This window comes from Clarias gariepinus, chromosome 10, assembly GCF_024256425.1.
Source record: "Clarias gariepinus isolate MV-2021 ecotype Netherlands chromosome 10, CGAR_prim_01v2, whole genome shotgun sequence".
Taxonomy (NCBI): Eukaryota; Metazoa; Chordata; class Actinopteri; order Siluriformes; family Clariidae; genus Clarias; species Clarias gariepinus.
This window is the reverse complement of record NC_071109.1, coordinates 32,014,833-32,027,500: the sequence shown is the minus strand read 5'-3', so window position 1 is coordinate 32,027,500 and position 12,668 is coordinate 32,014,833. Positions and strand designations below refer to the sequence as shown.

Genomic DNA, 12,668 nt, shown 5'->3' with positions numbered 1-12,668 from the left:
GATGTTTGTGATTAGAAGTAGTAAGAAAATAGCTCCTCGGTTACAACAGCGCCGTTTTTAATCACTGATCTGTAAATTGCTATTATTTTATTCTGACTTTGTCTATAATTTAGAAGTTCTGAGTTGTATTGAGTGTGTTAAAGATACAAATGTGTGCGTGTATGTGTGTGTTTTTTCTATTCAAAGGCGGTGCAAGAGCGGGACCAGCAGATCAAGCTGCTGTCTGAGCGAGTGGACCAGTACACGGGCGAGATGGAGAAGAATGCCTTGCTCATCGAGGAGCTCAAGAAGCCACTTAAAAGGGATAAAGGTGTAAAATCAAATGCATTTTTCTCATCATCAGTTGCTTTTATTGGAAGATTAGTGACTAGTGAGATTTAAGATACTTTACCGTCTTTGGCAAGCTACTTTCATTCTAGTGTTGATTTAGGAAGGTTTCACCACCATTACAGCTGTATATCATACTCGCTATAATTTTTTTTTTTTAAGGTAATATGTCTATGTCCTGTATACCGCACCGGATATGTGGTGTACCGTCCTGGCCCCACATTAACGACCCACTGTGGATGTTTCCCCACAGGTCCCTGCTCAAACCCGCAGCAGAGGAAACTGGACGATCTGAGCGCCAAACTGCAGGCCGCGGAGAAGAGGGCGGAGCAAGCCGAACGCTCCGCCCATCTGGCCGAGTCTGACGCACACCACAAAGACCAGGAGCTGAGTGAAACCCTGAGCCGCATCCGGCTGTACGAGTCCGTGAGTAGAGTGAACTCATAAGACCTCGAACGTCAGAGCTTTCTGTTAAAGGGCTATAAATATAGTTTACTTTAATCACTATCTACTGCAACCGTAGTGTATGAATGATTACCACAAACACACAACGTGAAGGAAGTCATGTACTGAGGGAAGAAAGAGAAAATCTCTCGATGAGATACTTCATATCATTCAGAAATTTTAACATCTTTATTTGTAAATTGAGCTCTAGATTTTTATAAATCATACCTTTTTTGTTTCCTGCATAATAGACACGTAATACAGAAATCCCTGGTGACAGTTAACCAGGTTGCCATGGTAACAGCCCCTCAGTGACAACCTTTTTCTTTATTGATTTATTTCATGCCAATGATTTATTTCATAGCAGCTATAATAATCTGAATAAACAAGCTATAAAAAGAAAACACTCGCTAAAGAACAAATGTACCAGCTATAGATAAGAATTTAGTAACTGATGATGAAACTTATTAGCTGTAGACAGAATATATTCGCTATATAAAAACTGCACTAACTAAAAATATGAAATGTAAAATGCTTACTATAGGCAAAAGGTATTAGCAAACTGTAAGAAATATACCAACTGTTGATAAAAAAAAACGTAGTTACTATATACAAACTGTACTAGATAAAGACAAAACAACATACAGATACACCAACTATAGACAAAATATTTTAGCTGTTTCAAATTCTGATTATGTTCGTCACATACAGAACAATGAAAAAATTAAATAAAATAGAAACTTGCACTAGAAGAATACAATTAAATTGAAGATTGAATTTACAAATTTAGATGCATGCTGTAAAGAAATAAAAAATATATAGTACAAGACAGACCAGTTTTCAGATTGATCTCCTGGGATTCTCATAAAAATAGAAAGGAGTGAGTGTGACAAAGTGACCAGAAAAACTCATATTTTCCAGCAAGCTCAGTAAAACCTAACAACTGTTCTACTTATAAAACTGCACAAATTTGTGTCTAAAACTCCTGATTTTAAGCAATGAGTTTTCACTTCAAATATTGACTGTTTATTTTTTTGCTCTATATAGAAGTTTCTTTTATGCAGAAATGTTTTTAAAAGCATCTTTTGCTTATGCCATATTTTGTTATATGTCCAAGACTCTTTGCACAGTACTATAAGTAAAATAGTTGTTAGGTTTTAAGGAGTTAAGAGTCCTCAGACTAGGCTACTCTGTGTGTGTATAAATCATTTCTCAGAAGCATGGCATTTCAGTCTGGTCAGAACATGCACGGTTGTGTTCCAGGGCACCGACGGGCTGGTAGCCGCAGTAGCCGAGATCAAAGAAACCAAAAACCAGGTCAGAATCCGTGACCGAGAGATAGAAACCATGACCAAGGAAATAAACCAACTGGAGCTGAAGATCAACGACCTTCTGGACGAGAACGAGGAGCTCAGAGGGCGCCTGGGTCAGCCTCATGCTGTTTATAATTACACGTTCCTTGACTGGAGAGATGAGTTATATTGGCTTCTCTGTTAGCATCGTGTCCCACTGATTTATATCGCTGCTTGTTTATTTTTCTTTAGGTTTAAATCAGAAAGAAGAAGTGGATTTGACCGAGTTCAGGAGATCAAAGGTGTTAAAACAAAGGCAGTACAGAGCGGAGAACCAGGTTCTGCTAAAGGAGGTAGGCTCGCTACAGTAGATGTTCAAATTCTCAAGAAAATTCTTCTTCTAGTTTAATTAGTAAAAAAAAAATCAGCGAGGAAAGCGGGGATCATTTCTATTCTTTTTAACATTTAGGTTTTTCTCTTTACACACACTGGAGACCCACGTGAAAGTCTAAAAATGACTAAATAGGCAAATATTGTGTAACAGGTCCCCTTTAAACCAGGTATGAATGAAAAACTGGTACAACAGGAAAATGTTTGCACCGTAGTCAAGAGACCACATATTGTTACAGAAGTTTATTCATGCTTATTTTTCATATTAACCTCTGTTTCTGATATCCGTTCTTTCAGATTGAACGTCTCGAGGAGGAGAGGATGGAGCTCAAGCAGCGTATCCGTGACCTGGTGAAGGACAAGGGTAAAAAACAAAAAATGAACCTTATTTATTTTTTAAATGATTTTTTCCTTACCAACTAAATATTATTAAAAGGTGTATTCAAATGTGGCTTTTTTCCTGTAATCCTACTATACACCGGCTTGTTAGTTGTTCATTAGTCGTTAAAATAAACATGTTTTATATATAGTGGTTATGATTCGGTGTAAAATATCTTTCCACAGTAGTGGTATAGAAGTGACACTTAATAAATAAAGCTACTCCAGGCAGTGTACAGCTGTTTATCCTGACAGTAGAGTTGTGTTTAAAGGTATCACGGTAATCAGTAGCTCACTGCTGGATGATGAAACCATAGTGGAACCCAGAAGGTCCATCGGGGAGAGATCGACCCTCAGAGCAGCCGATGAAGACGACGTCAAACGAAAGGCAGGTTCAAACATGGCCGGTAACACAAACACATGATCCATGTGTTCACGTATTAGGACTTATCTCTCATATTTACTTACCAGAATGACTTCCTGCAGAAGGAACTGATGAGCAGAGAGAAAGATCTGGAGATGAAGAGAGCAGAATCCTTGCAGTTCAAAGCCAAGCGTGAGTGTGTACGCCCCTGCTTCTCCATTTCAGCTCGAGTCATGATGATTAGCCGTGCTCATCTGCTTTCCGCTGTGGTCTCTGCAGTGAATGAGATGCTGAAGGAGAACCAGCAGCTGGAGCAGGGCATGAAGGAGATCCTGCAGGCCATCCAGGAGGCGCAGAGCAAAGCTCCTAATCAGACGGCCATCAGCGCGCCCAGTCTGGAGAGACTCGTCAGGGTGCGTGATTTGAGCATTCGGACGTCTTAAAGCAGTAAAGTAAAAGTGGTTGTCAGGATATGAAAAGTGATTCAATAAGGTAAAAAAGGGATTAATTGAAAAAAACATGAATTAATAAGGTAAAAAGTTATTTAGTAAGTTAATAAGCTAACGTTGGATAGTACAAAATGCATTAGCTAAGTAAAAATCTTTTTTTTTTTTTTTTTAGAATTTTAATAAAGTAAATAACAAAGGAAAAGGAAATGGGTACAAAAAATTAATTCATTGTGGAAATATAGTGATAAGGAAAAGGTAAGAAAAGGATTTCAGTAAGGTAAAAAAAAGATTCAGTAAGTAAAACATGAATCAGTAAGGTAATAAAGTGATTCACTATTAAGGTAAAGTTATTCAATAAGATAAAGTGATTTGTTAAATGGACAAAGTGCATTAATACAGTTAATACGGTTAAGCAATAATTCAGTAATGTAAAAAGTGATTGAGTAAGGGAAAGGGAATATGTAGTATAAGTAAATCAACAAGGAAAACTATTTTGATATGGAATTGATTCAGAAAGTAATTAATTTATTTAGTAGGAAAAACATGAATAAATAAATAAATAAATTGATTACTTATGGTTGTAAAGTGATTTGGCAAGGTAATAAAGTGTAGTTTTTTAGAAACCATTCTGTAAGGTTATAAAGTGACCCAGTGAGATATTGATGTGATGCAGTTAGGTGAAATAATTTAGGAACATACTAAAGTGATGCAATAAGGTACTAGAGTAATTCCATAAGGTAAAAAGTAATTACAGTTAAACCTTGGATTGCGAGCGTAATTCTTTCCAGAAGTGCACTTGTAATCCAAAGCACTCGTATATCAAAGCAAATTGCATCCATAAGAAATAATGGAAACTGAGATGATGCATTCCACAATCCAAAAATATTCATGTAAAAATAATGAATACAAAATATAAAGTAAAAATTAAACAAGTGAACCTGCACTTTACCTTTGAAAACAATTATGGCGGAAGTAAGACAAGAGTTAAAATGTTAAACAGTACGCGCGTGCACAGATGTTGACTATACAAGTGAAGCACTGAGACTGAGCATGGGAAACGATTATGCACAATCCCACAGTGCGGGAGAGAGAAGAACCATTGGCTCATTAGTGATCACATGACGCTCAGCAGCTATAACGCATACGTACTGCTCGTATATCAAGACCTCAGTCCCCCCTCCCCCCAAAAAATAAAATTGATATGAAATTTTTGCTCGTCTCGCAAAATGTTCTCAGACCAAGTTACACGCACTGTGAGAGAGATCCCTCTAGAACGCATTTTGAAGCAGTGACTACTGTATGGGTTTATGTCCAGGTCTTGGAGATAAAACACTCGGAGGGCAAGGTTGATGTAATTACCCATCTGAGAGCACAGCTGGATCAGCTGACCGGCAGAAACGAGGAACTGAGGCAGGAGATGAAGGCAGCTCGAGAAGAGGCAGCCAACACACTGACTCAGCTAATGAAAGCTAACGAAAAGGTTTGTTGTGCAAGCTTCTTTTTCTTAAACACATTACAACATTTCCAACAACAAATTGAAGCGATTCAATCCATCAAACCACGAAATGAGGAAAAGTTCATGGGGTGAATATTTATGCACTTGTCATTTCTGATCTCGGATCTCCTTCGGTCAGGTCGCACATTTCGCCAGTGAGGTTGAGGCTTTAAGGCAATCAGCAGGCACTCCTGTAGCTCCTAAACCTCTCCTGCTGCCTGAAGAGATGACACCAACCAGCGTGCAAGCCATCAATTCGCTTAACGAGTACCTGATCCAGCTGTTACAGGTAAGCCGCGCATAAAACCTGGACAACCCTGCGCACTATTACACCAAATCTGCAACCTGTCTCAACTCTTTCCTATTTCCTGTTTTTTAGGAGATTAAAAATAAAGAAGAGTCAAGCAAGCAGCAAGGTCTGGCTTTGGAAGAGTACAAGAGGAAATTCGCCGTCATGCGACATCAACAGGGACTGCTCTACCAAGAGTACCAAAGGTTAATAATGAAGCTGAATCCTGATCCTTCTTAAGCATTACTTGCTCTACTAAATCTGCTTAATGTAAATTCAGATAAAAATGTTAATTTAGCTGATCAGTTACATTAAGTGTGCTAGGAGCTAAGGAAACACTGGAATGGTTTGGGCAGCGGTCCTCCAGGACCTCGTGTGAGGGCCACTGTTCCATCAGTTATCTTCTGTTTTCAGTGAAAAAGAGGCCTGGAGAAAGGAGAAAAGCGGCTTTGCAGAGTTGAAATCCAGAATGGAGGAGCAGAAGGAGCTGGATGCAGTGAAAATCCAAGAGTATAACGTAAGACAGATTCCCATCTTTTGTTTCAGCATCAAAGGTCACGAATTGAGGTTTTCATCAGTGGTTAATTACTTCATCTGAAATGCTTAAACAGGCCTTAGAACTCCCCTAAAGTGTGTGTGTGTGTGTGTGTGTGTGTGTGTGTGTGTGTGTGTGTGTGTGTGTGTGTGTGGTATCGCTCAAACTAAAATACTGCTTCTTCCTTCTGAGAACTATAGAGTTAAACAACAAGCTGGGGGGAGGGGCTTGTCTTATATGATGTCACAGCAGGAGATAACTCATCAGCTCATTTAGTCCCCCTCCTCATGTTCTTTGTTTAGTCAGATAGTGATGTCACTCAATGAGCTCTGTTTTTTTCATATGGTGTTTCTTTTTTTTTTTTTTTTTTTTGCCATTTCATGTGGTGCTGCATCGTTCATTCATGTATAGGTTTTTTTTCAGAAACAATAATTTATACATTTAGAAAACAACACAATTAAGGTGTTTGAAATCTCATGCCATAAAATCCGATTACTTTACCGAAGATGTTTTCATAACGCCAGGTTTAAATGTGGAGTTTAAACATAATTTGAATAGATTTTCCCACTGTGTGTGTGTCTGTGTGTGTATGTGTGGATTCTCAGTTCTGGCTGGAGGCTTTGCAGCAGGATCCGGCTGAGATCAGGAGGCAAGTGGCCGAGGCGTCCCGTAAGATGACGTTACTGCGGGTGAACGAGAGGTCCCTGACGCGCCGCTTCACCACCCTGATGGAGCAGGAGCAGCACCTGAGGAAGGAGAACAACAAGCTGAAGGACGACTCCGTGCAGATGGAAGCTGCCGTTACAGAGAGAATCGGCTACCTCCAGAGATTTAAGGTGCAGCTTTTATTTGTGTCTGACCTCTGAGCTCTTTCAATGATGTCTTTAAGTTGGTTTCAGGTCCATTGGTGGATTTTGCACTTTTTTTTTTGTTGGGACAAATATATCACTTTTTCCCTCGAGGTGGGCGTGGCTGTATGTGTCACTTAAGTGAGCCAATCTGTGCGATAGTTTACCGTGTACTCACAGAGCATGTAGAAGACAGAAACAACTGTGACGCATCTACAAGCCACACCGCAATCCTGTGAATTTTAATGTGTTTTAATACAAAACTTCATCTCTGTCCGATCTACTTTTTCAATTTTTCCTCTGTGATTTACTCTCCGATTACCAAATAGGGAGTGTATTTTATTAGACTGACGACGAAAGAAGTACAACATAGTGTAAACAAGGTGGAAGTGCTGTACAATTCTAACCCTAGCTGCAGACACAGAAACAGACAATAAAAAGAAACGATAACGATAAAATAAATTCTAAATAAAACAATATACAAAAATAAAAAGTCCACCTTCATTATGTAAAATAAGCAAATGAAACAGTAAAACAATCAATAAATAATAAATAAGCACGTAAATAAAAACTGGAAGAAGGACACCTCACCACTCTGTATTTGTATCTGGAGCTGCTACTAAAAAGGCCGTACTCCGAGATCATAAACTCATGTACGTGGGCTTTAACCTGAAATAATAATAATATCATCACTGATAACATTAAAGCTCATCAGATTATATTTAGCTTTAACCTTTGAACTCTTTCTACAAATTCTTTAACCATTAAAGATGGGTACTTACATTAGTAACCTGATAAACCTGAGAATCGTTTCTGCAGGAGATGGCGGCGTTTAAAATGGCGGCCCTCCAGAAAGTTCTCGACGACAGCGTCCCGTCTTCAGAGCTGGACAGAGCGAACAAGCAGTACGCCGAGCTCACGATGAAATACAGAGACCTGCTCCAGAAAGACAACCGCCTCGTTCAGAGAACCACCACGCTGGAGCATTTGGAGGTTCTTTTAATACCTTTTATTTTTCCTTTGGTTTTTATATTACTGGTAATGAGATGAGATAAATTTATCCCTGAGTCCCTGAATCGGGTTTCTGCTTTGACAGGGTGAGAACGCGTCTCTCCGTGAGCACATCGGGTCCATCAACAAGGAGCTGGAGATCACGAAGGAGAAGCTGCACACGCTAGAGCAGGCCTGGGAACACATGAACACAGCGGGTAAGTCCCTGCACACATTGGGTGTGGATTGCGTAAATATTTACCCCTTTTTAAAAAGTTATACTTTTTTTTTTTTGTAACTTAAAACCTTATATACAGTAAGGTTACCAGGCGCTTAATTAAATATCTTTTGATTAATATGAGTGTTTTGTTCTGGAGGAGAGAGCGGTACGGATAAGGCCGCGAAAGCTCTAGCGAACTCCGAGATCGTGTCCATCTCTAAGCGCATCACAACCCTGGAGATGAAGGAGCTGAACGAGAGGCAACGAGCCGAGCACGCTCAGAAGATGTACGAGCACATGAGGAGCTCCCTCAAACAGGTGGAGGAGCGGAACTTCGAGCTCGAGGCCAAGTTCACGGAGGTGTGTGTGTGTGTTTCTACATCATGCGGAACATTCCGGGATTAGCGTCATTCCAGAGGTGATGTAAATCCTGTGCGTGTATTCAGATGGCAAAGCAGAATCTGGAGGCACAGCGGATCGAGCGCGAGCTGCGAGACGAGCTGGCCGACAGCGTCAGCAAGGAAGTGAGCGACGCCGACCGACGCCGCGTCGCCGAACTGGAGAAGAGCGAAGCCCAGCTCAGGGTAGAGGTGTCTCAGTAAGTCCCCAACCGTTTTTTTTTTCGTCTCTTTTATTAGAAATCCTCCATCGGATTCTGATTAAGCGTGACGTGTTCAGGTTGCGTGAGGTTTCAGACGTCGCAAAAATGCAGGTGTTCGCTCTGGAAGCCAGGCAGCAGTCCCGGGAAAAGGAGGTGGAGTGTCTCCGGAGGCAGGTGCTTGATTATCAGGTGAGGTCATCGTTTGTTAGTGAAAAAAAAGGGGGGGGTTTGTGTACAAATATTTGTGGAAAAAAAAAACCTTGTCCCTCAGTCTCAGAGTGACGAGAAGGCCCTGATCGCCAAGCTCCATCAACACATCGTGGCTCTGCAGCTGAGCGAGACGGCAGCCGTCAGCAGGATGGAGGCCTACACCGACCGCTTTCAGCGCCTGGAGGCTCAGAGGCTGCGGGCGGAGCAGCAGCTGGACGCCCAGCAGCAGGCGCTCTGGCAGGCGAGGCAGGAGGGGCGACAACGCGCTCGGCACCTCCGGCAGGCCTTACACGCCCTGCGCAGACGGTTCTCCGGAGCGCTGCCTCTCAGCCAGCAGGAGAAGTTCTCCAGCACCATGCTGCAGCTGCAGGAGGACAGGACCAGGGCGCGGGAGGAGGCGCGCCGGGCGCAGGAGGAGCGCAGAGCAGCCGAGGGGAAGGCGCAGGAGCTGGAGCTCCGACTGAAGGGTCTGGAGGAGCTCACGGCCACGCTGAAGGACGTTAAAGGCGCTCAGAAGGTATGGCATGAGAGAGATATTAATATTTCAGTCTCAGATCTTAGAACTTGGTCTTCAGATCTGCTCTCCGACCCATAAAGGTGAGCGAGTGGCATAAGAAGCTGGAAGAGGCTCGTCTGCAGGAGCTGAGGAAGAACAGGGAGCTGGTGGCTCAGCGTGAGGAGATCAAGTATCTGAAAAACATGGTGGCCGAGCAGGAGAGCTCCATCAGCAGATTGGAGGAGGAACTGGTGCAGCAGAACAACGTAGATGATGATTTTTGTTTCATTATTAGACACAGAATATTAATAAAAGCTGTAGTTAGAAAGCTTTGTGTGTGTGTGTGTGTGTGTGTGTGTGTGTGTGCCACAGCTGTTGGAGGAGCAGCAGCTCTCGTGGGATCAGAGAGAGGTAGAGTTGGAGCGACAGCTGGACGTTTATGAGAAACAGCAGAACCAAATCATCGGATCCGCTCAGAAGGTCCCGTCAATACTCATCCTACATGGAACAGAACACTGACATAAAGATTTTATCCAGCTTTATATTTTTAATAACTTCTTTTATTGTTTTAGTTTACATCAGTGTTTTTATTTTTTTCAGTTTGAAGAAGCCACGGGTTCTCTGCCAGACCCACATCAGCCATTGGCTCATCAGCTGGACCATGCTCTGAGCAAAATAAAGGAGCACGTTCGCACCATTCTGGAGACTCAAGCCTCCTGCAGAACTCTGGAGGAGGTAAAGCTTTCTGTCATTAAAGGAAAAAAACGCCAACAAAGAATGAAATGGTTAAATTGAAACAGAAATTCAGTCGTTGCGTTGTGTTGCACTCGAACAGAAGCTGAAGGAAAAGGAGGCGGCGCTGTGGCAGGCCGAGCAGAACGTCCTGTCGCGCGATCGAGTCATCAACGAGCTCCGCCTCCGTCTCCCGGCCGCCGCCGACAGGGAAAAGCTCCTCGCCGACCTGAGCAGGCAGGACGACACAAGCAGCCAGCACGCGGTGAAGATCGCTCACCAGACCATCAGCAACCTGCAGTGTCTTCTCGACCAGAAAGAGGAGGTCCTTAAGAAGTACCAGAACCTCCTGGCCAAGGCTAGACAGGTACATAGAGAAAGGTTGTATAAGAGGAATAAAACACTTCAGGACGGCACATCATCGAGTTACAGTACTTAGATATTTAATAAGAGGTTAGTTTTGCTGTTTCTTGTTTTACAGGAACAGGAAGAAGCAGTAAAAAAGCACGAGGAGCAAGTGAGGAACCTGCACCAGCAGCTGGACCTTCACACAGACTCGTCCCTGGACCGCTTCAGACAGACGACCCTGGTGAGGTCACGCCATCTGTCTTGAGGACGATGGTCAGAGGGGCGGGGTGCACATACTTTTTTGAGTTTTTGTTGGGTTATATATGTCATATACAAAGATTTTCTCAAATATACAAGAAGAATAAAAGCAAAAGTACAGGCTACGTACATGTTATGGTCATGTGATTTGATTCCCCACATCTCGATACAGTGCGTCGGAATTTGCATACATTATGAAGACAAACGTCTTTACGTTTCCTATCTGCAGGAGCTGATGAAGAAACCCACCCTGAACATCCCGACCACGAAGCAGATGGAGCGTCTAGCTGAAATGGAGCAGATAGTGGCGGAGCAGGACACGTCTCTGTCATCACTAACGCACAGCCTGAAGGTGCTGAGATCCGAGCTGGAGACACAGAGACACGTCACAGCTTCTCAGGCCAAAGAGCACGCTGCGCAAACGGCGAAGTAAGTCTGACGGATGCTGTGCCACGCCCGGTGACACGAGAGGACTAGAGAAACGAGTTGTTTTTGTAAATGTGTCCTGAAAATGTCTAAAGTGTATTACCAAAAGAATACAGGTAGTGCCCGACTTACGAACATTCGAGGTACGAATTTGGACGGACAGTGGGAACAAATCACAGAAGTAGTTAACGAATATTGTACAAAAAATAGACACTGCATTGCACCAGATACCAATATTTACAAGTATATACAAGTTTTTTAGAGTGTAAATGCATGTATAAAATGTCTAAAGTCAGGTATATTGTATATGTGTGGGGGGAGGGGTGCGATAGAAATGAGTCTGCCTCATCAGTTTCAATGAATCAGTCCTGGAGCACGATGATAGAAAATGTCTATACTGTAAAGCTGTCCTAATGGTGAATAATCATAATTTCAGAAAATCCTCAGTTCACAGTGAAAAACAGCTCTGAGACAAAATAGCGTCCGGAATTCCTTTCAAGATTTAAAGGCCCAGAGACAACACTGTTACATTTGACATGTGTGAGATTTGTTTTCTTAGGGAACAGAGATTTAGTCTATGTACTATACTCTAGAGATTTAGTTTAGATTGGTATGATTTACATTGTTTATTCGTGTCAAAGGCTTATAAGGTTCATTTTGTCTGGCTTAAGAACAAATCTGACTTACGAACGTGCTCCAGGAATGGAACTTTTTTTTTTTTTTTTAAATATCGCGAACAATATATTGAGAAAAGTTCATTTAGAGTTACCAGCCTCAGAAATGACCAGTTAAAAAAACGTCTCAGTTTAGAGACATTATGAAGCTTCACAGAGTAGCAGATACATAAGCCTTTTGGAAGTTAAAGTAAAAATATTTTTAGCTTACTAATGAACTAGTACTTGGTCACACATAATCTGTAACAGCGTATTACTCCAAAGGTCGTACACTAACCAGAAGTAGGCGTGGTCTTGAAAGGAATGTTGTTGTTTTTTTTGGTTTGTTTGTTTGCGTGTGCTTTGTGCAAGACTTTTGGAACCATGTTCGATTTCTGCTCTTATTTACACCAGGTTCGTTTGGAATATTGGAGCAAATCTCTCACAATCGACGTAGGCCACATTCACATTACGAGCCACGTCATTCAATTCAGATTTTTTTTTGTTTGTTTGTTTTTGGTCAGATCGGATTTGCGTGTTATGACAGATCACACTCATAATTACTTATTATTCAGAACAAGTGACGCATATAATGTGGACGTGTCTGTCCTCACGCGTGCGACATCTGCTTTAAACATGTCACATTTGTGTAACCACTCATTCATTAAAAAAAATGGATGCGATGTTGGGGGGGAAAAAATCTGCTTGGGGGTTTTGCTCTGGAGGACGGCGAGCAGTTAGTCAGCTGTATGTGTCGAGGCCAGACACCTCACTTTAGCTGTTGTAGCATCAACTGCTAGCACTGCTATGAAATCCTGATGACATCAGCGAGCGCCCCACGCATGTGCAAAGGCAAGAATCACATGAAATCTGACCCCGTTCTCATGGCTCAAGTTTTGAGCCCAGTCTTGAGTCTCAAACTG

At 42.1% G+C, this 12,668-nt stretch overlaps 1 protein-coding gene across 8 annotated transcripts in view; it reads left to right on the top strand.

Moving 5' to 3' along the window:
• The window catches only part of cep290 (centrosomal protein 290), a 33,200-nt gene that overhangs the window by 8,214 nt on the left and 12,318 nt on the right, over positions 1-12,668 (top strand). For 7 of the 8 annotated variants that reach the window (XR_008361211.1, XM_053505700.1, XM_053505703.1 and 4 more), the window contains 25 exons: positions 187-310; positions 581-753; positions 2,035-2,197; positions 2,316-2,416; positions 2,751-2,817; positions 3,104-3,219; positions 3,303-3,387; positions 3,475-3,608; positions 4,960-5,124; positions 5,279-5,428; positions 5,519-5,634; positions 5,843-5,945; positions 6,569-6,799; positions 7,631-7,804; positions 7,908-8,019; positions 8,179-8,381; positions 8,468-8,619; positions 8,700-8,811; positions 8,894-9,349; positions 9,430-9,594; positions 9,701-9,808; positions 9,929-10,063; positions 10,164-10,427; positions 10,542-10,649; positions 10,896-11,095. Coding sequence is in view for 7 of the 8 variants with exons in the window: in XM_053505700.1 (XP_053361675.1) it covers positions 187-310; positions 581-753; positions 2,035-2,197; positions 2,316-2,416; positions 2,751-2,817; positions 3,104-3,219; positions 3,303-3,387; positions 3,475-3,608; positions 4,960-5,124; positions 5,279-5,428; positions 5,519-5,634; positions 5,843-5,945; positions 6,569-6,799; positions 7,631-7,804; positions 7,908-8,019; positions 8,179-8,381; positions 8,468-8,619; positions 8,700-8,811; positions 8,894-9,349; positions 9,430-9,594; positions 9,701-9,808; positions 9,929-10,063; positions 10,164-10,427; positions 10,542-10,649; positions 10,896-11,095 (3,917 nt within the window). In the remaining variant the exon portion in view is untranslated. The remainder of the gene's footprint in view (positions 1-186; positions 311-580; positions 754-2,034; positions 2,198-2,315; positions 2,417-2,750; positions 2,818-3,103; positions 3,220-3,302; positions 3,388-3,474; positions 3,609-4,959; positions 5,125-5,278; positions 5,429-5,518; positions 5,635-5,842; positions 5,946-6,568; positions 6,800-7,630; positions 7,805-7,907; positions 8,020-8,178; positions 8,382-8,467; positions 8,620-8,699; positions 8,812-8,893; positions 9,350-9,429; positions 9,595-9,700; positions 9,809-9,928; positions 10,064-10,163; positions 10,428-10,541; positions 10,650-10,895; positions 11,096-12,668) is intronic. The other variant, XM_053505701.1, reaches the window with a different exon arrangement.